A 20,420-nucleotide genomic window follows, 5' to 3' on the forward strand; every position below is an offset into this window, starting at 1 on the left:
AGGGGTGATGTGATCTCTACCGCGAAGACAAGGAAATCGGCTTATAAATGTACCTGAGTTTTATTCAGTTCACTTCATTCATTTCAGGTTCAGTTCTTCGAGCCAGGTTTCAGGTTAGGTTAGTTAGATAGTATTATATTATGTATCCCTTTAGTGTAGGTAGTTGGCATAAGACTACAGCTCAGCCACGATTAGTAGTTGTACCTCCAGCAACCCCTGAGTTCCACTGGCACCCATAAAAGCTTACTTCTACGTAGGTAGTTGGTTAGATGCCTCTGAAGATCACTATGAGAGCTTCAACGCTTACTCTGTACAGGCTAAAAGGGCCTGCACTATCGCCGATGTAGGGCAGTTACCGGTTTTGTGGAGACCGTAGTCTTATGCCACCTAAAGGGATAGGTTGTGTGCCTGAGTTTTACTCAGGTTATTATGTATCACCTTTTTTATCAACTTCCACCTTTTCTAGGGTTTCTGTCCCGATTAGGAAATAACTACTATGCCCATTTAGGTTAGTGGCTCTTAGCGTTCTTTGCGGTTTATGCTTCCTTTCGTGTGCAGCTTTAGTACCCGTTTTAATATTACTTATTTAGGATTAGTAGCCTTTAGTGTGTCCTGCGGCTTATGCTCCCATGTCCACCCGTTGAAAAATACCTAGGTTCTGTTGATTTAGCAAGCACCTTAGGTAATCTCTCTAGTTTCTACGTAGTTCGTGCGCGAAATCTGTTTTCTACTGCTGTTGTAGCAAGAAGTGCTATGAAGTTCAGAATAGTAATTGATAAGGTCTAAATTCTTAGGATGATACAGCTCTAGTAATCTCTGGTAGTATATGCGCTAGTCTAGTCACATGACAGCTGTTCTGAAGTTCGAATGTTGTACTAAACCTTAGCTCGATTGTTCCGCGGCACCAATTCGTCATCGCCAAATAACCAACTTCCCACCTTCATCTATCCACCCATGAGCTTTCCCCGTGCGCTCGCTGCCCACGCAGCAGCACAAATACTGCAACTATCCCAGTCGTCATAATGCTGCCACAGAATAGGCGCCTGCGGCATCTCCAAGGAATCTACCTTCGAAACCTGAGCTTTACCCGGCCCTACGGCAGAGCTGCCGACGATCTTGAGGCCGACCTCCCTTCCACCAAATCCCAAGCTCTACACGATGGCCCATCGCCGCCACAGCTGCTTCACCATGCCCATTCCTCCGAGAGCTTGCTGCATACGACGAAAGCCAATGCACGCCGCCGTAGCACCACTACCCTGGCTGGAGCGAACCCTATCACGCGCCAGAAGCAGCTAGAGTACACCGTCGAGGGTAGAGCCGCCGACGTGTTCTTCTCGCTGCATTGCGAGGGGGCTAAGGAAGATCCGGTATACATCAGCGAAGTGGGTGAGCGAGCTATCAACTTCAACTTCCGCTTCTTTGATCTATCCCAAGCCGGGCCGTCCATCACGAGAAAATCCCAATTCGTAATAAAGATATGGGCCAAGAGACAGCTTTCCTGGAGCTTACTACTCACCGAAAATGTCGATCTTCGCTCCTTGAACTATCTCGGGAGTTTACAAAACTACCAATTCCCACCTAATTGTCTCGTATTTCACCTTATCGATGGCATTTACTCCTTCGAGCTCTCGAGCAAACGGCCCGAGCCCAAACAATCACCTGCCCTACCAACCTCCTCGTACAACGCGCTGATGAAGCTTTCCAACCTCGACAACTCCATCCAAGACGCCCTAGCGACCCGAGAAGCCCTAACCGCGCAGATTAACTCGATCCTCGAACGCACGCCCCCTGACGCCGTCCCCCAGGCCCAAGAATCCGCCTCTCTCGCCGCGAAATACGTCACCGCCCAGACCCGCACCCTCCGGGCCGCACAAACCCGGCGCGCGGACTTGCAAGCCTCGATCGCGGCCCGCCGCACCGCCATCCAGGAGGGCCGCGCCGCGCAAGCCAAGGCGAGCGAGGACGTCAGGCACGCGCAGTCCAAGCTGCCGGCGTCGCGGGCGCTGCTAGCGTCGGCGCGGGAGGCCATCCACGGCCAGCGGCGCCGCATATGCGAGGACCTGGCGCACATCTTCCCGATCGCGCCGGCGCCGTCGGGCGCCGCGCTCTCCTTCCACATCTGCGGCGTGCCGCTGCCCAACACGGACTACGACCCGACGTCGTCGTCGTCGACGGAGGACTCGCTGTCGGCGGCGCTCGGCTACGTCGCGCAGCTCGCGCACGCGCTGCAGTTCTACCTCTCGGTGCCGCTGCCGTACGCCGTCGCGCCGTTCGGCTCGCGCAGCAGCGTGCGCGACGACATCTCGCTGCTGCCCGACTCGCAGCGCGAGTTCCCGCTCTTCCTAAGGGGCGGCGCCACGGCGCAGTACCGCTTCGATTACGCCTGGTTCCTCCTGAATAAGGATATCGAGGCCCTGTGCGTGGCGGCTGGCTTGAAGGTCGTGGATATTAGACATACCCTGCCGAACCTGAAGTACCTCCTGTACGTCTGCAGCGCGGGCCGCGACGAGGTTCCCGAGCGGAAGAGGGGTGGTGTTAGGGGGTTGTGGGCCGGGAGGTTGAAGGGCAAGGGCGTGGCGGATGATGGCGCGAGTATAAGTACGGCGGGGAGTAGGAGTAGGCCCGGCAGCGCGGATAGCGAGGCCCAGGGCGGCAGGCAGAGGGATACGTTGATGGGGAAGGTTACTGGGACTGGGGCCGGGGTTGGAGGCCTGCTTAGTCCTGGAGTTAGTTTTGGGCCTGGGGCTGGTCGTAGTGCGAGTAGGGAGAGGGGGAGAGAGGGGAAAAGCGAAGGCGAGATTAATGGGAATGGAAACGGCATCGTTGATGGGCCGTCGAGTCTAGCGAGTGCTGGGGGTATAGGACTCCCGTTTGACGAGGGCGATACGAAACTTACGCTCAGGACGAAGGGATTGAGGGAGAATGTCGGTGCGCATGCTTGAGAGGTTGAGTCATTAAGTGATGGGGCATTGCTTAAAGAGAGGTAAGCTGAGATGTTGAGATGAGAGCAAGCAAGGATACTTGAAGACACGTAGTACGTCCCGTAGTTGAGTTGAAAGAGATACCCCTTAGAGAGGAGAGTCAAAATGAGGAGGCTGAGATGAGCTGGCGTAGATGAGGATGATAATTGAAATTACTATTTTCCGCAACCCTTTCTTCTGCAAGATATGTCGTGTGTGCACTTTTTGGTGTTGAAAGCAAATCCAGAGAACTTGGATAGCTTTCCATTTCCATTCATTAACCCGAGCCACGCTCGTCTAAGCAGCCATCATAGATAAACATACATATCTGACTCTCCTCTCTGTTCTACTAATCGTACAAGCCAGCCAATAAGCACCCAACCAACCAACCACTTATCCAGACGACATCCGCGAGCTCGTACTCGCTCGCCGTCATCTACCGTCCCCAGGGTATAAAAAGACCACGAAAGTACTAAACATACAAACACACCAAACCACAACCTCCCTTCGTTCTTCCCATGCAACCTAGGTAATGCTAATGTAATACAATGCAATGCAATGCCGCCTTAACAATGCAGACTCGACGTACTCCATACCCCCCCGGATCGAACCCGTACGTAATAACTCACACTCTCGATGCTTATATACTCACTTCCCTCCTCCGCTCCTCCACTCTACCGCCTCTCCCCACTCCCCGGCGTCCCCGCAAATTTAACGCTCTTCCTCCTCTCAGACCCGCTCCCCACAACCGCACTCGTGGCCGCGCGTCCGGGACTCGAGCTCAGTATACTCGACAGCAAGCCACCAGCGCCGCCACCTCCTCCGGCGCTATTACTCCCAGCACTCGCGCTCCCCGCGCTCGCGGAACCGCCGCCACCGCCGATATCCGCAGCAGACAGCGCTTCTCTTACGCTTTCCACGGCCTTGCTCTGCGGGACCTCGATAGCGTCTCCCCTGATCGCGTTGACGGGCGTCGTACCAATAGACGACGCGGTAGTAGCCGTGCTGCCTTTCCTTTCTTTTCCACCAGCCGCGGCGCCCCTTTTGAGGCCCGAGGCGACGCTAGACACGCTCCCGCGGGTGTGTTCGCGGACGACGCGGCCGAGCTCCTCCATCCGCGCCGTGCTGCTCTCGTTGCGCCACTTGCCCGGCAGACACGCGTGGCCGCATCCGTCGAAGGGGCAGCAGCCGTCGCTTTCGGTCTCGGGAAAGGGGGGGTCGATGGGGAAGATCGGCGAGATGGGGGCGGACGCGGAAATACCCTCCCTTGGCGCGACAGGCGCGTGCCAGTCTTGGAGACAATTCGCGTGTCCTCCGTGAGAGCAGCCGGGGCAGTACCACCACGTCGATAAGATCGGCTCATCAGCCGCCGCCGTCGTTAGGCCTTCTCTGACCGGCACCGCGTCCGCCGTCGCATCCCTGTGCCCGCACACGGCACACGGCGCCATAACAGCACGGCAGCGCTCGCACTTCCATATACCCGGACCATCCACTTTCGACCTATCGATTTCACGCGGTTTATGGCATTGTGCGCACACGAAAGCCGCCGAGACCCGATCCTGCGCCGGAGCGAACACTGCCGTGTAATTGTCGCCCCAGAGCTCCAGGCCGTCTGGCCAGCCGCGAACGCATAGATTACGTAATAGAGCTGCTTCGACGAATAGTTTCATGCTCATGAGCCGGTTGTGGTGTTGACGGAGGATGGCGGCTGCTTGGTAAGAGTCTATTACGTCGTCCGGGACGAGAGGCTTGAGGAGTAGGACGATGGCAGAGGCGTTTAGGGCGGAGTGCTTAGACTCGAAAGACAAGGCTCTCGATAGGACGTCGTAGGGGTTGATGGGAGGAATGGGTGTTCTCGTGTTATCTTTTCCCGCCAGTGGATGTGGATAGGGAGGGTCGTCTTCCCAAGGGAGATAATCGGTCTCTGTAATATCTGGCGACGGGTGGTCTTCGGGTTGGTCTATAGCAGAGTATTCCTGGGCTAGTTTTGACGGCAAACCTGTTTCTGGAGCCAAGTATTCCATAGAAGGGTGTTCATTGATTTGCTCCAGTGGATCGCTATCCATGGTATCGGTAGACGCCTGAGTTATTCTTAATTCTTCCGTTAAAGTATCCGAATCCTGCCGTTCCACTCGCTGTCGGATGGGGTATCTTGGAGTATTTTCTGGTGACTCCAAAATCAATTTACCCCTAATTCTACTCCCATATTCTGTCTCTATCCCTCCCGAATCGCCCCTGTTGAGTTCTATCCTCCTAGCCAATTGACGAGCACTTTCGCTAGACGAACCGGTAAGAATGGACGTTTGTCTGCTAGAATCCGATATAGAAAAGATTTGACCGTAACTTTCTTCCGAATCCTGCCTTGTTATGGGTTTTCGTCTATTTGGAGAATCTGGTCCCCGGTAGTCGATTATCGGTTCCTTTTTCCTTGGGACGTCTATCGCTCTTGGGATATTTGCAACAGCCTCCAAATCATAGAAATCGTATCCTTCAGTACTTGATCTCTGGCTCTCTTGACTTATCGTCGAAAGGGCGGTGGAGTTAAGTCGTTTCCGTGGACTCAAGTGCTCTGGCAGTACACCGGGTGGTAAATTGAAACTTCCGATCTCAAAGACAGGAGTTAACGTCCTCCCGCTGGTATGCGGAAAGTAGTCGCCAGTATCCTCCTTAACCGGTCGAGCTAGTGGTGTAGGCACGTTGGATTCGCTATCCATCTCTTCGGCAAGTAATGATTTCGCAAGGGTTGGTCGATTTTCAAGAGATGCTATGGAGGGCGGCTTCCTCGGTGTTTCTTCCCCATCAATTTTCAAACGTGGTGACATCGCTGCTTTGGAGAGTGCCGACCTAGTATCGCGAGCAACTTCGTTCATGGTTAGATTTGGCTTATCACGGCGAACCAAGCGTTGCTCTAAATGATATTGAGACCTTCGAGTTAGAAGCAGGTTAATAGCGTAAGACAATATACGCCATGTCTGTGCTAGTCGAAATTGGCTGACACTTTCAGAAGCGCGAGCATACTGTTCGATGATTCCAGTTACCCTTTCATTCAACGGCTTTGCCCCTTCATCATATGGAAGATCCCGCTCAAGAATCTCCAGATAATGTCTGGATAGATAGCGGTATAAATGCAATTTTGGGGCCGCGGGAATTTGACCAATCGCCATGACCTGATGTGGTCTAAAGGGCCCGGTTACTTTCATTGCTTGGTCTAAAGGAATGACTTGGTCCTCCACGCCAGGGCCAGAAGGGGGGGTTGTACTCAAGGAATTGGCTGGTCTGGCGGCTGCTCGACGCTTGTCGGCTGGACGTCGTCTTGTGCCAAGGAAACTTCCGACCACGTCTTCTTCAGAGTCGCTACGACTGATACTAAGCACCTGGCCAGTGGGGCTAGAGCTATATGACGAACTAGGTAGTCCTTGGTGTGCTAGGAGCGTCGGACGCGGTCGAGGTACGTGTACCCTTTCTTCGAGAAACATTAACGCTTCTCCTCGAGCGGAGAAAGCTACACTCGAAAGTGGCTGGCGGTCTATGACTTTAGGGGCGAATGCGACGTCGCATTGAGCGAAACCATCGGGGCCCGCAGTCCATAACAAGTCTTGGTCGTGCCAGAGCAGAGCATTTGGTGAATTCTCAAATATGTCTATCTCCTTGTATGGCATTGTTGGACGTGCTAGGTCCCAAACATGCACTGAGCTGATACCGTACTTCTTGACGTGCCCGCCTTCGTCGTACGTGACGGCAACCTGGGCAGCTCGACGTCCTTGCGCAGTGGCTGACCAGAGGCCAGGTCGCCACGCCACGGTTGTTACGGGAGCCGGAGCATTGATGGTGTATTTTGGCTTCTGTCTCTTCTCAGCATTCTTAGACAAGTCCCAGACATAGCATTTGCTGTCCAATCCAGCACTAATCAGGTGATCACCGTCAGCGTGCCATGAAATCGAGGAGGCTCCTTTCTGAGTATCATGGGCATTGATCTTTAAAAGAGGAGCTGTGGACTTCCGGATATCCCATTTTAACACGACACCGGAGTCTGTGGCGCAGGCGAAAACCATGCCGTCCTTGGGCGACCATTTCACGTCGCTAATTCCGTCGGCATTGCAGCGGAAAGCTTGAAAAGTCCGGAACGTCGGGCCAGTCCGTCCTGCTATCGGGGCCTTCACATCGAAACAGCGCACGGTCCCATCCTGGCCACCTGATAACAACCATGTTCCCCTATGGGGATTGAAATCGAGGGTGTTCACCTGTCGCGAATCTTCCCTGGTTTGAATAAACTCAAGTCCAGCTCCCAATCCCAAGCGGCTTATATCGTACATAAAGATCTTCCCATTTGCGCATGCAGTGAAGGCGGTTAGGTCGTTCCCATGGTTCGATGCTAGCTTCACGTCTTTGATCGATAATTGGTCTGACGCCACACTGGCGGCGTTGGTCTTGTTCGCAAACTGGGCGGTAATGACGGAACGTATATCGACACCCTCCTTTATACGCAGGCCATCGAAATGGATAGTCTTAAGGATGTGGCGACCTCCTAGGACGGCAGTCTGACCGTCAGCAGACCTATCGAGACAAGCTACGGGTACGGCGGAGGGATATAGCGCGTCTTGAGAAGCACTAGGTCGGTAGGATTGGGCAGCCGGCGAACTGGTGACACCGAGATTTCCATCGTTCGGGGCATCGACGTTCTGTCGGCCGAGTAGCCTCCTCATGATCCTATGTTGGTTATACATGTCGTCGATGGCGCCGCTTGGCCACTGCAGCTCTTGAAGTCAGTAGCTTCATGATTCTCGTAGAGAGATGATCGCGACAACTCAAATCAGCCCATAGGTGACTGCGACGCGTAGTCTTCCTGTTGTAAGTGCTAAGAGGGGATCATTGGCGTGGTATGGAGGTAGAAGTTAGAGGTAGAGGTAGAGACTAAGGATGTACATTGTACAGCGTTCGACGAGATGCGCATGACTCGCGCCTGCATTAGGTACGGGACCGATCTTGATATGCAAGAAATGTGCATTTGCATAAGCGGGGTGGTTTGTTGTAATTGCCGAATATTACCCGAGACAAATTACCTCATCGAACCAAGGTTCCGTTCCGCATTCCGCATTCCGCATTCCACTTTTCTCTTCCCAAACGTATTCGTCTTAAACTTATTGTTGCTGTCGACTAATGACCAATGTTGCCAGTGTTTCAAAATGAAGCGATAGGAACCATACATCCTAAAGAGATGTTCGATAAGAATTTCCGAGCAATACCTACTTTTTGGGGTCTTTCTAACATACCTTTCTATGCTCTGTTCATATCCACCCAGGGCCAACAAGTATTAATACCGATGTTACCAAGTTAACACTTTGAGCAAGGTGTGAGAGATTGCCAGATTGACTTATAATCTCAAGGTTACAAAAGACAGAAAATACTAAAGTTCAGTGACTTATGTCAACCGACGCTCTTGTCTTTTTCATCGTGTCACTCTATGGATGGCCAGACTAAGCCCACTAGGATTCGGGAAATAAGACTACTATAGGAGCGCAAGCTTCGTCTTCGCGGGTTATAGTGGGAACTTGGAATCAGTATTCCTATTGGTTTCCCCAGGAATCACGCCGAGGACGGAACTTTATGGTCAACAGACGTCCCCTCGGCTCCAATATACCGAAGCGACGCAGCCGACGACCCCACGCGGTCTATCGTGGGGCTACCCGATCTCCTATGTATATTATAGAAGCCATCAACCTCATTCGTCTAACTATGTGTGTAAGAAGAAGAAGAAGAATTAGACGTTGTTCAATAAGGAATATTACATATTGGAATATAGATTGCAATGTCTTTTCCCAAGGTCCCCCCAAGCGGCGTTTGGGCCCCAGCCGTTAGCTTTTTTAACCCCGAGACTGATACCCTAGATACTGAATCTCAAGCAACCTACTACTCCTACCTCTCCAAGTCTGGCCTTACCGGGCTTGTCATCTTGGGAACCAATGCCGAGACGTTTCTTCTGACCCGCGAGGAGCGGAAGACGCTACTTGCAACCGCCCGTAAAGCAGTGGGGCCGGATTATCCAATCATGGCGGGCACCGGCGGTCATTCTACTCGTCAGGTCCTGGAGTTCATCGCCGATGCTGCCGAGGCCGGCGCCAACTACGTTCTAGTTCTACCCCCAGCCTACTTCGGTAAACTCACTACTCCCGCCGTAATCGAGAACTTCTACGCGGACGTCGCTACCAAGAGTCCCCTTCCCGTGGTGATATACAACTTCCCGGGCGTTTGCAACGGCGTTGATCTAGACTCTGCAACTATTTCTAAACTGGCAAAAACGTACAGCAATATTGTTGGCGTGAAGCTAACCTGCGGCTCCGTAGCCAAGGTCACACGACTTGCCGCAGAACTCCCGTCGGAGCGTTTCGCAACTTTCGGGGGACAGTCCGACTTCTTGATTGGCGGTCTCAGCGTGGGCTCTGCAGGATGTATTGCCGGCTTTGGCAACGTATTCCCTAAGACTATCTCACACGTCTACAAGCTGTACAAAGAAGGGAAATATCAAGAGGCTTTAGCGCTGCAACAAAAGACTGCATTGGCTGAGCAAGCTACTAAGGCCGGCATTGCTGCAACGAAATATGGGGTTGCAATTCACACAGCAAGAGCGGCGGGCATTGAGGGTGCAGTTAAGAAGTTAAAGCCGCGGCGACCATACATCGAGCCTACCGATGCAGCCAAGAAGGCTATTGCGGCTGAGACAGCTGAATTGGCGAAGATCGAGAGTAGTCTATAGTCAGAAATAAACGTACGAGTCGTCACCTCTTAATAGGTCTTACAGGCAGTCAGGGACGCAAACCAAGGCCTAATATGATACAAGATTCAGGACATTTAGAAAAACATCAAGCGTATCTATTTAAATGCCATAATCATGAGTCTGGCTACCTAGTTAACTATAGGCTCTTCTCTGATAATCACTTAATTTCACCACTCCAACTTCTGCATCCATCAATACTCAGGGGGCAGAGAGATTTATGTGTGGATTATCCTTCACCAGGTCTCTGATAGGCAAGAAGCACTTATTTTGTGCCCACTCCGGCGTAGCCTCATCATCATGGTGCTCACACCACTGGCGTATCTGATCCCAGCCTATCCAATGCCAACCCTCGCACTTCTCCGGCTCCACGGTCTGTTTCCATTAGTCGACCGTACTAGTTTACGGAAGAATCATCCAACTACATGGAGTTGCGTGATATTACGTACCTCTGGCTGATCATTCTCGTTCACTCTTCGACACATAACGAACACGGTGATGTAGTGCTTGGTCTCCGGGTCGAACACGTCGTTCGTCACGGTGATCACCTTTTCTGCAATGACCTTCAAGCCCGTCTCCTCGAGCGTCTCTCGCTCCGCGCACGCGAATAGCGATTCGCCCATCTCTAGGTGTCCGCCAGGGAACTGCCACGAGCCTATTTTCATCACGATTAGTATGTCATTATTCACGCATACATATTCTATCAACGTAAGTGCGATTGATCATGTATTATGCGATAGATAACGAAGTACTTGGTAGTTCGGAGGTGCACGGGTTAAGGAGGAAGGCACGTACCGGCGCCGTGGCTGCCCTTCCGCTTCCCGAAGACGAACTTCCCCTCCGAGTCGCGGACCAGAGCCGCTACACCGACCCGCACGTGATACGGAGGTGAATTCGTTGCCATGACTATAAGTTTTCGGGAATGAATCGGGATGCTGTCGGCTTTGCTTTGCTGTTACTTAAATCGATGGTGAGTGAGCCGAAAAACGGATCCGGCGAAGTTCTGCTCGCTTACGGTTACCGGCGGTCGCTGTGGTACAGTGTATATAGAGATCGTGTACTGTGTGTGGAAAAGGGCTAGATACCCTCGGATACAAGCAGTTTTATGTTAGTCAAGGACCTTGGCGTAGTTCAAGGTCGCGACTAAGGGAAGATCTCTAGTAAAGCTTGATGTTCAAATTGGACATTGGCTAGGTTTTTGTTTCGTTTATAAGTTCGGAGGGCTTAGCCTGTTCCCATTCAACTTGAAGGTGTTTGCAAGGTGGCGCAGTATCTGAGTAACAAGCCTCTACAATCAACCTTGCTAGGGCTTACCTAGACATATACTCCAGTTCACAGCTCATCATCAGGCATAATCGCAGAGTTACATATAACACTGGCTGTAAAAATTACGATTTTCCACATCTTGCGGGTATCTAACTAGTAGTATGTGTATCGTGACGTGACCCCGTATCAGAGGTTACATATCGATCAAGTATCCACTCACAACAATGGGCATTACAGGTCCCAAAGGTATCAGTAGCTACGAAAATGCCTCAATTACAGTTTCGTCTCCTTGGCTGAATTCTCTAGTCGCCTCTCTTCCGCAAGCACTTCTTCCCTACTTCTGACCTCAACCTCCCTCGCTACGCCCTTGTCAAACTTTACGAGCACAACCCTCTCCCAATCACCGCCCCGATCAGTCTCTTTCAGCTCAGGACCAGGCTTTTCAAGTCCTAATATGGATCTCTTGTCACTTTTCCGTATGCCTAACACATGAGGGCTGATCGCTTTATCCCCCCAAGGGATTTGGGCAGTAGAATGCTTCACGGCCTTCGGCTCGCTCGCAGTCGGTACTGTCGCGAGAAAACCTCTGAGCTTCTCCCTCTGAGAACGGTAGTAATCCGTTAGTTCGGAGGGACTTAGCGATCCTGGAGGTGGCCCAACTAAGAATTGCGCAAGCAGATGGAGTAGAAAGCACTGGGGTGGGAATAGGACAATCTCGCCTTTTCGCTGCTTCTCTAGCCACGAGCTAGCATAGTCAAAGCGTGCTGCGGTGATCTCGACGCCGCCGTCAGGTGTTGGAATTATGGCCTCAGATTGCGCAGCCGATATGACCGGATCGTCGCTAATAGAGAGAGGGAGCATGTAAAGATACATCTGAGTAGTATATCGTCGGGGTTGATTATTAGGCGTTATCCATCTGGTGAAAGGAATAAGATTATCTGTCTTCTAGTTAGTTTACTAAACATAGAGATGGGACATTCGTGTTTGTGGTTGATGATTAGTACCTGTATCCGCAACTCCCCCTATACTCCGCAGCCATTCGACGAAGCGAACTTCATTTTTGTAAATTTCTTTACGCGCTTGGTCGCACTCGGCACTAGAAACATTTAAATGATTCCCATCTGCATCTCCTTCACGGGCAATTAATATGCCGCTCTCTTCAAATGTCTCTCGGATCGCGCCGAGTCTGTAAGGGAGCGAGTCCTCATGTCGCTTGACATCATCTGGACCGGGAATAGATCCATCATGGAAATCGGAAAGGTTCCCGCCCGGAAAGACGTGGGCGGAGGGAAAGGAGGATGAGGTTTGTACCCTATGCAGCAATAAAACTTGGTTCTCGGGTGACAAGAGAACGACGCTTGTGCTCGGTCGCGGGGCTTGGGGTTTCTTGTCTTTTCTTGAATCTGATAATGTATGTGTCTTCCTCGACATTGCGGGATACTGAGTATTATAGCTTGAAGCCCTGTTCGGTCTTTTAGAACAGATACTAATAAGCCTTAGTCCTTCGCACACCCGCACCGGTGCTCCTGGGACAGCTGGGGCTGAGTGAGATGAGACAGATCGGCAACTTCCGATCAATCGAAAAACATCTCTGGTTAAGAGAAAATTAGTCTGGAAGAGTGCAATATTCCTTGTTGCTAAATTATACTGATATGGAGAACCTAAAGACATCTCCGTGTCATAGTTTGAGCATCCAGTTACATTACGAGCGTGAAAGGAGGAGACCACCAATTCGCGAGGATGTGATATTGCCGAGGTCCAGAAAATACGCCTAACGCCTAGAGAATCCTTGCCTACGCCTACCTAGTACCTTCTATGATTACCTAATCAGCCCCTAATTATCACAACACTCCTGAACGTTAACTGTAGGTCTTCATCAAAAAGAGGATTCAACAATAAAAAAAAGAAATGAAAATAACAAATGAGAATAAACTTTACTGAAAGTTTTACCATTGGGGAAGGCAATTTAGGAGGATAATCTCATGACCGAAGATGTGCGGATTTAGTGCTAAGTGTGCACGGCGGGCGCAATTGAAAGAACTCAAAGGCGGGGGCGGGGGTTTCCAGTATTATAATTCAGTTCGTGTTCTTCATTACGTACTTACACCCCATTTACACACGCTTCCATCCATATAATCAACCCTCAAAATGCCCCTGTAAATAAATTACTAGGTAGGTAGGTATAGATTTGTTACTATTGACACGCTAGACACCATCAAGAAGACGTTGAACAATGTCCATGATAATCAACGGAAAAGGTACATGCCTAACAACATCCTTGTTTACAAAGATTCCTGCTGTTTAAACAAAGAATTAGGAAACAATGGAAGGTCCGTAATGAATATATATGGGTATCTATACACAAGCTCGCCATAGAACAGATTGCACAATAGATTAACAAAGGAACTGGAGTTGAGCTTTTCAAAGTTCGATTCAACCGCAATTTATGAAAAACATGGATCCTTCAATACTACAAGCAACGCCTTCGGAGCCTGCATTGCACGTTTGCATACGGAGCCTTTGCGAAAACCCACCTGCTCTTGACAGTTTCAGATGTGCTTATCATGAGAAAGAGTTGGAGGACGCTATTGCAGAACGTAAACGAAAAAGAAGATTACGGTTATGCTGCTACACGGAATGTTATGAACCGCGTTTCGAAAACGAAATAAAATGCGAGGCACACTTGGAAAATCCGGGAATTGTGTGCTCTACAGAAGGATGCTATAACCCGGTTCCGGAAAATCGAAAAATATGCCTCTATCATGCTGAGCGGGCTCGGGAAAACTACGTTATCAGAACCCAAAGGGCTAGAGAGGGAGGTGTGTGTATGGAAGGACGTTGCAACGAACCAAGTGCTCCCGGCATACTCAGATGTCCTAAACACGCAAAACGTAGAAATGAAGCCAACAAATCTTACCGATATACCGCCTCTAATGGGTTCAGCGTATGCTCTTTTACGGCTTGTCAAGAGCTACCTGTCGAAGATGCAACGATGTGCAAGCGACACCTAGAACACAAAGCCCTCCAGAACCGTAAACTTCGTGAGAGTCGGCGGGCGAAGGGCCTTTGTACATGTTGTAATCAGCCGCGGGCTTCAGAAAGTAAAGCGTACTGCCTTAAGCACCTAACTAATGCACGTGAAAGAGGCAGGAAAATCGCTAGGTTGGGTAGGCTTCGTCTTAAGCAAGAAAGAGAAGAGTTAAAAAATGCTCAAAGGTCCGAGAACCCTGAAGGTAACGTCCAAGGTACAGTTACTACAACACCTCGAGAGTCGGATAACCTAGGTCTTGCCTTCTATCCAGCTGCTTTAGAACATACTAACATGGACATTGATAAGGAGACAGACACAGATATGACGATGGACGTGGATAACGACACTGACCCGGATATGGCGATGGACATATGCAGCGACGCAGGCGCGGGCGCAGGAGACTGGGAAGACGACGCCATGTCTGTCTCCCAACCTTCATTCACCTCAAATCGCCCGGCGGAAATGAGACTCTCGTTTATTTGCGACTAATCTCGTAAGCATTATCGTTTGTACTTCGCATGAACGCCATGTCGTTACTAGAAAGCTAAATTAAATACCAAGATCTAAATTAGAATAAGAGAATATGTAAGATAGAAAAAATGCCATATAAATTGGAATAAAGGCTCTATAAGGTAATTAGCAACTCGATGAATATTAAGCTCCCGTTATGCCTTGTGGAATATGATATACTCACTCGTGTGCAGAAGTTTGCCTAGTAACACCGAAAGAAATTAGCCCCATTTGAAAGCAAGACCAAGTCTAAAGACAATCCCCGGTCCATTGCTCAAGCGTTTAAGTTTCATCATTCTTAATTCATTGTTGACATAGACCCAGAAGTGGCCTAATAATATTCATGTACTCGAGGGGTAGGCAGTATGTACCTATGCCCCTTTCTAGACACCCGCTCCTGAGTCTTGAACGATCCGGGCGGAAGTATCAACTGCCATCCCTTTACCCCTTTAACTCCACATCCGCACCATCTCCACTTAATACCTCTTCCTCTCCCTACCCCTAAGATTCTGTCTCCACAGACAAATCACACTCTTCGACTCACACCACTTCTTCACATCTTCCGGGCTGACCTCTCCATCGTACCCGACCCCGCCCAGCGCTCCCGCGTTCAGCCAAGCCGCCAAGTCCTCCAGCACGATCGGATCGTACAGCAGCATCTTCTCGTGCCAGGACGGGTTGGCGGGGTCCTTGGACCTGGGCGCCGACGTCACCGCGCGCGTGATGTGCTTGAACAAGTCGGTCTGCCCGTCCGTCGGCGACAGCGTGAGCGACATTTCCGCGTCTTCGGAGAGGGACAGGTCGACTGCCGGCGGCGAGGAGAAGAGGTGGTCTCTATCCGGCGAGGACATGCGCGAAGACGAAGACTCGTCGTCCGAGTCTTCGTCTCCGTCTGAGTCCGCGATCTCTACGGGTTTCAGAGCCCCCTTTTTAGAACGGCCGCGAGCTTTCTTCGGGGTGGTAGGTTTTGGCGCTGAAGCCTTAGCCGTCGAGGACGTTTCCGTTGTTGAAGTCTTCCTTGGACGGCCGCGTCGCTTCGGCGGATTTGCCGGCTCCGGATCCGGGTCGATGGTCTTCTTTTGCCTCTTCTTAGGTGCGGCTGTGGCGGTCGTCGTAGATATCGGTCTAGACTGAGGAATTGAAGCTCCGGAGCTTTTACTACTCCAACATTGGTCGAGAAGTGCGATCATGGCTTGACGTTTCTTCACCGGCTTGAACCCGTACGAGGCGATTTGCTTGGAAAGCTGCGCGTCGGTATAAGATTCATAATTTGGTCTTGGATCAGAAGCCTCGGCCGTAGTCTGTGGCTCCGTATGCTCTTGGTTACCGGTTTGGGGAGGCTGGGCACTGGAGATAGCCTGTGATTGAGAGATGCTGGAATTCGGTTGCGGCACTTGTTTTTCTGGATTGCCGATCTCCGGCGACTTTAAAATATCGTTGATATCGGTGAATTCTTCATGATGTTGTAGCGATTGCCTTCGAAGTCGTGGGAGTGAAGACAAATCCTCGACGAGCTCTACATCATCTATCTTCATTAATTCGCCATCAGTATCTCTTGCGCCAGCATGCCAAAGTCCCTGGCTATCAGACTCGGCGAACGGATCGGAGTGGATTTGATTTGAGGCCTGTATTGCTAGTTGAAGGTTTCTAAGGGTGGTTGGCGATTCTTCCGCCACCAACTGACTCGACGTCCCGAAAACGAAGTCCTGGTTATAAGATTGCTTCAGCGCAGAGCTAGGAGATAGGAGAATCGGGTTATTCGCTGTGCCGGACTTCTTCTTGCGTTTTGGTTTTGCAGATGCCTTAGGTTCTTTAACCTTATCTTTCTTCTGGGACATGACAGCAGTTTGGTGTTCGACCAGAGCCTTGACAGCACCGTCTTCGTCGAAGTAGTTCAGTAGGGACTCTTTAGTCGCTGGCCCTGTAAGGTCTAGTTCGGGTTCAATTTGCATCATGTACGGGGCAGTTGCCAGTTCGGTGATCGTCCTGGTTTTCTTTTTCGTTACAACTTTCTTAGGCGGGGAGGCTTCCCTTGGACGCTGCCCAATTTCGCTGCTGATAGAGACGAGCTCAATCTGTTTGCGCTTCTTCATGATATCTACCTGCTGTGACTTGTCCGATGCCGAGGTCGACTGGGTAGTTTTGTGTCCATATTCATCCTGAAGGGATTGAAATACATCCCTTGATCCCATCGCACGATCAATTGGTGAAGGTAATTCTCGACTATCTGACTGAGATCCGATAATTGGGCTATCGACTGGTGGTGGTGTCCAATCACTTCGTCGCCTAAGCGCTGGTTCTGAGCAGCAAGGGTCATTTGCAATCTGGTTTCCTAGCTTGTATGCTTTTGGATCATTATCCGATTTATCTTCCGTGCCGCTCGCAACACTCTCCTTAGTAGCGAAGTGCCTAGAAACAGTCTCGACTTTCCCTTTTGACTTGCCTTTGGTGGTTGGCTTTGCAACCCGGCCCTTCGACGTGGATGATTGCCTATCCTGTGCGACCGGCTTCTTGCTTTTGAACTTCTGCCACGGCTTTTCCGCTGGTGATGACTCGATTAGAATAGGTGCCTCAGCTGGTATACTAGTAGTTACCGGTGTTGGGGCCTTTTTCTTCCGCGCTTTACTGAGACTAGACTTCCGCGGTGGTGAGATAGTGATTTCCTCTGTTTCTAAATCGATCTCGGGGGCTTCTCGCAATAGGCTTGCAGCACTTGTAAACGTAGTTCGGGCATCAATGGGTATTGGTGCTACATAGCTCCCGCTTTGTAAAGGCGGCTTTTTAGAGCCATCGGCGAATATCTCATTAAGAGAAGGCAAGCCAGGAGAAGAGGACATGGCGCCAGAGTCCAATCTGGCAGGGCCGGCGGGAGACGACAGGAAGACGTCGGCTGTAGACATGGCGAATCTGAGTCGCAAGGCAATTGGTATGCGCCAAGCGCAACCTAGGGTCTTATTGATTGACACGATTGTGAATACCTTGGCCGAATGTTTTTTATTTGTCAAGGCATGCACATGTTGGATACGTTGTACATAGATACTTAGGTAGGTAGGTATTTACAGAATGAGATGTCGAAGTTAAATGATCAATGACGATGTTTATCTTTGGATTAGGTAATTCGCGTCGCGCGGTTATCAACGGTAATCGGCAGATTTGTCCAGTGCCAAGATTATTGTGCTTACCCACGAAATCAACTCGAAAGCATGTGACTTGGTCTCACGTGACTAACACCCGAGCACAAGCCCCACGCCCCACGACCTGCGCCCACCAAACCACATTTTTCTCTTTACTCTTTTCGAGGGGTCAAAATTTCTTGGGCCAATTTCAATTCACTTCACCTCATCCACAAGACACGTCCACCCGTCTGCGGCTCTACAACCACCAGCACCATCACCACAAAGACAATTTCAAACGACAAAGTCGACAGTTTGCCAAGATGGAAAACGACAAGGGAGAGATTGTGGACCTGTAAGAAATATTAAATTTCCATTCTCTGGCTAAGCTCAAGAATTCTGCTGATTGAAGTTCTCTCATCCTCTAGTTACGTCCCCCGCAAGTGCAGCGCCACCAACCGCATCATCAAGGCCAAGGATCACGCTTCCGTCCAGATCTCCATCGCCAAGGTTGACGAGAATGGCCGACAAATTCAGGGAGAGAACCACGTCTACGCCCTCTGCGGATTCGTGCGAGCGATGGGCGAGAGCGACGATGCTCTAAACCGATTGGCCCAGCGCGACGGTCTCCTGAAGAGCGTCTGGAGCCCCGTTCGATAAGTTCCTTAATCATGATGGTGGTAAGTCGTCTACCTTGAACATGATCAATCTCTCTTCTTCTGACACGGTTTAGATCGGGATTGGTGTTCAAGGGGAATTCATGACAGTATGGTCGGCATGGGATTGCTTTTGATACTGCATATAGAGCCGGTTAAATGAAACCGCTGCTTCTACGTTTCGGAACGAAATACGAACGATTGATTCCCTTCCGCTACCTGAACTACATATCCTCTAGTAATGTGCGACCAACTCGTATTCCGGCTGGCGAAGTCTTCTCGCGTCCACCTTCGAGTGATTCTATGGGCGAGGATTCTGGGGCTACTACGATAGTCTCCGTGCCGAAGATTGATAATGGCCTTGAAAAAGCTGTGATGCTCGAGATGTTCATTATGGCACAGATACGGGTCAAACATCCTTTCCTTCCTCTAAGTTCGTAAATATGCTGCAATGCAAGTGATACCACCTTTGACATTCTAGTACTCATATCTAGTGTTTGCATATTCTTGAAGGGTGGCGAGCGATACCCGCATGTATCTCCACACCCCACCGAGGTTATTACTTCTACCTTATCTAGTCTTTAAATCGGCGCAATTAGTCACGAAAGCATTATACTTAACAAGGCATCACCTAGTAAAGAAGTCGCGTCTACCTTATAGATGACTCCTGTGCTACGAAAAAGATGTGCCCCAGCCCTCTTATGAACCACAAGACCCATCACCGGTAAGAAAGCCACAGTCATCCACCAATTCATCAACGGCGTGGAACCCTGGGACCTTTCACTAGACTGGATAATTGTGAACTTAGAAGAAGCGGACATAGCCATTACCCCAAAAAGGCAGTCTGACAGCACTCTAGTAGGGCGATACCTAGGTCGTTCAGCAAAAGTCCTTCAAAGGCGTCAATTTCCTTCACTCATCCCTAAATAATGTTGATCTAATACTAGGTGATATCGGTAGAGTCCGTGACATTTCTAACTGGAATAAAATTATGGAAGACCCGGTGTAGTCCGTACATGTCTCTTAGTTCAAGAAGAGTTTCAACATCGTAGGATAATTGCTAAAATATCCGAAGATGTCAGGGGCATAAGTGGAGACAGGGGCTAGCTAGCGGCTAGGCCGCAGATATATAAGGGAGGCTTCGCCTCCCCTAGATTTAAGGAGGGTTGCGCGATACTTTAGTCACTATTCTACCCATTTGCTACCTACCTACTACCTCTCACGTTGACTTGCCGCCCCAACCTGACAGAAGACCGGAAACTGTATCAAGAACAATGGCGATAACACGAGGTAATAACGACATTTCTACACGAGGAGCTTTGAATCACCATCACCCACACACATAAGATCATGGTATATTGTCTACTATAGTTTATGACCAGCTGCCAACAAGTCTCTATTAGGCGAACCCCGATCCTATTAGACCCTTCGCTACCAGTTTCCCAACAAAATAGGCCCTTGACACATGATCTTCAACGCTACCTACTGCTTACTATTACTTGTATTCATTTACTTACCTACTATATGACAAACATGACTTGTGAGCCTTTGGGTCGGTTCACCGGATGCCCTCGCATAAGGAAATTCAGCATAAATCGGTAGTGACAATTACTGGAATGACCCAATTATGATAGTCATAATATTTAGATAAATAACCTTGTTTGTGACTTGTTTAGCAACTAGACGCATGGTAATCTCACAAAACTCTTTATATAAAGATTTCCTGAGGATACTGCCCTTGCACGTATAGAGATCATTTATAGTCGACATTTACGTGTGCCGAGCTAGCTTTGTATGTATCTTGGGTTGAGGGTGCGACTTCGTTGCTAAGGTGAGGTAACATTTATTAATTTTAAGTAAATTACCCAGTTCTAAGTACCTAGGAGAAATACAGTAAAGAGGGTTTAACATCAACGGAAAGGAAAACTGTTCTGAATTTATAACCCGCAACTCACTCGGTAGGCAAAGGATATCGAGTTTTCAAAATCCGGGGCCAGGTTAGGATGTGGTTGACCGTAGTAGCAGGTAGTAAAAAAAAACAACTCCCTTCATAGGACCTCGTACTAAGCCATTGGATTCGAACCATCCCCCAGAGCCCACAATCCCCCAGAACCG

General features: G+C 50.1%; 8 protein-coding genes across 8 annotated transcripts; 4 read left to right on the forward strand and 4 right to left on the reverse strand.

The window, feature by feature from the left end:
• The first annotated feature begins 719 nt into the window (after positions 1 to 719).
• Positions 720 to 3,419, forward strand: F4807DRAFT_425674 (UV radiation resistance protein and autophagy-related subunit 14-domain-containing protein). Its single transcript, XM_047997984.1, has one exon. It carries the CDS (start codon positions 1,023 to 1,025, stop codon positions 2,940 to 2,942), a length of 1,920 nt encoding a protein of 639 aa, XP_047854145.1. The 5' UTR covers positions 720 to 1,022; the 3' UTR covers positions 2,943 to 3,419.
• Positions 3,155 to 7,902, reverse strand: F4807DRAFT_84655 (uncharacterized protein). Its single transcript, XM_048003554.1, has one exon. It carries the CDS (start codon positions 7,682 to 7,684, stop codon positions 3,635 to 3,637), a length of 4,050 nt encoding a protein of 1,349 aa, XP_047854146.1. The 5' UTR covers positions 7,685 to 7,902; the 3' UTR covers positions 3,155 to 3,634.
• Positions 7,903 to 8,492: 590 nt separating this feature from the next.
• F4807DRAFT_84662 (aldolase) lies at positions 8,493 to 9,926 on the forward strand. The gene has a single exon (XM_048003555.1). It carries the CDS (start codon positions 8,767 to 8,769, stop codon positions 9,709 to 9,711), a length of 945 nt encoding a protein of 314 aa, XP_047854147.1. The 5' UTR covers positions 8,493 to 8,766; the 3' UTR covers positions 9,712 to 9,926.
• F4807DRAFT_425684 (NUDIX hydrolase domain-like protein) lies at positions 9,806 to 10,930 on the reverse strand. The gene is made up of 3 exons (XM_047997985.1): positions 10,525 to 10,930; positions 10,179 to 10,384; positions 9,806 to 10,104 (listed from the first exon to the last, which is right to left on the reverse strand). Exons 1-3 carry the CDS (start codon positions 10,631 to 10,633, stop codon positions 9,931 to 9,933), a joined length of 489 nt encoding a protein of 162 aa, XP_047854148.1. The 5' UTR covers positions 10,634 to 10,930; the 3' UTR covers positions 9,806 to 9,930.
• A 174-nt stretch (positions 10,931 to 11,104) lies between these two features.
• Positions 11,105 to 12,745, reverse strand: F4807DRAFT_425687 (uncharacterized protein). Its single transcript, XM_047997986.1, has 2 exons — positions 12,000 to 12,745; positions 11,105 to 11,933 (listed from the first exon to the last, which is right to left on the reverse strand). Exons 1-2 carry the CDS (start codon positions 12,664 to 12,666, stop codon positions 11,269 to 11,271), a joined length of 1,332 nt encoding a protein of 443 aa, XP_047854149.1. The 5' UTR covers positions 12,667 to 12,745; the 3' UTR covers positions 11,105 to 11,268.
• Positions 12,746 to 14,294, forward strand: F4807DRAFT_425689 (uncharacterized protein; the record flags this gene model as incomplete). The annotated part of the gene is made up of 1 exon (XM_047997987.1): positions 12,746 to 14,294. A coding segment is annotated over exon 1 (785 nt), but the record flags the coding sequence as incomplete, so codon positions are not given.
• A 260-nt stretch (positions 14,295 to 14,554) lies between these two features.
• Positions 14,555 to 17,604, reverse strand: F4807DRAFT_425691 (uncharacterized protein). The gene is made up of 2 exons (XM_047997988.1): positions 14,721 to 17,604; positions 14,555 to 14,651 (listed from the first exon to the last, which is right to left on the reverse strand). Exon 1 carries the CDS (start codon positions 17,434 to 17,436, stop codon positions 15,013 to 15,015), a length of 2,424 nt encoding a protein of 807 aa, XP_047854151.1. The 5' UTR covers positions 17,437 to 17,604; the 3' UTR covers positions 14,555 to 14,651; positions 14,721 to 15,012.
• A 230-nt stretch (positions 17,605 to 17,834) lies between these two features.
• Positions 17,835 to 18,999, forward strand: F4807DRAFT_425695 (40S ribosomal protein S21). The gene is made up of 3 exons (XM_047997989.1): positions 17,835 to 18,004; positions 18,078 to 18,329; positions 18,383 to 18,999. The coding sequence occupies exons 1-2, from the start codon at positions 17,973 to 17,975 to the stop codon at positions 18,307 to 18,309; spliced, it is 264 nt and encodes an 87-aa protein (XP_047854152.1). The 5' UTR covers positions 17,835 to 17,972; the 3' UTR covers positions 18,310 to 18,329; positions 18,383 to 18,999.
• Positions 19,000 to 20,420: the final 1,421 nt, after the last annotated feature.

This window comes from Annulohypoxylon truncatum (assembly GCF_022578515.1).
Source record: "Annulohypoxylon truncatum strain CBS 140777 unplaced genomic scaffold F4807scaffold_16, whole genome shotgun sequence".
In the NCBI taxonomy this organism is placed as follows: Eukaryota; Fungi; Ascomycota; class Sordariomycetes; order Xylariales; family Hypoxylaceae; genus Annulohypoxylon; species Annulohypoxylon truncatum.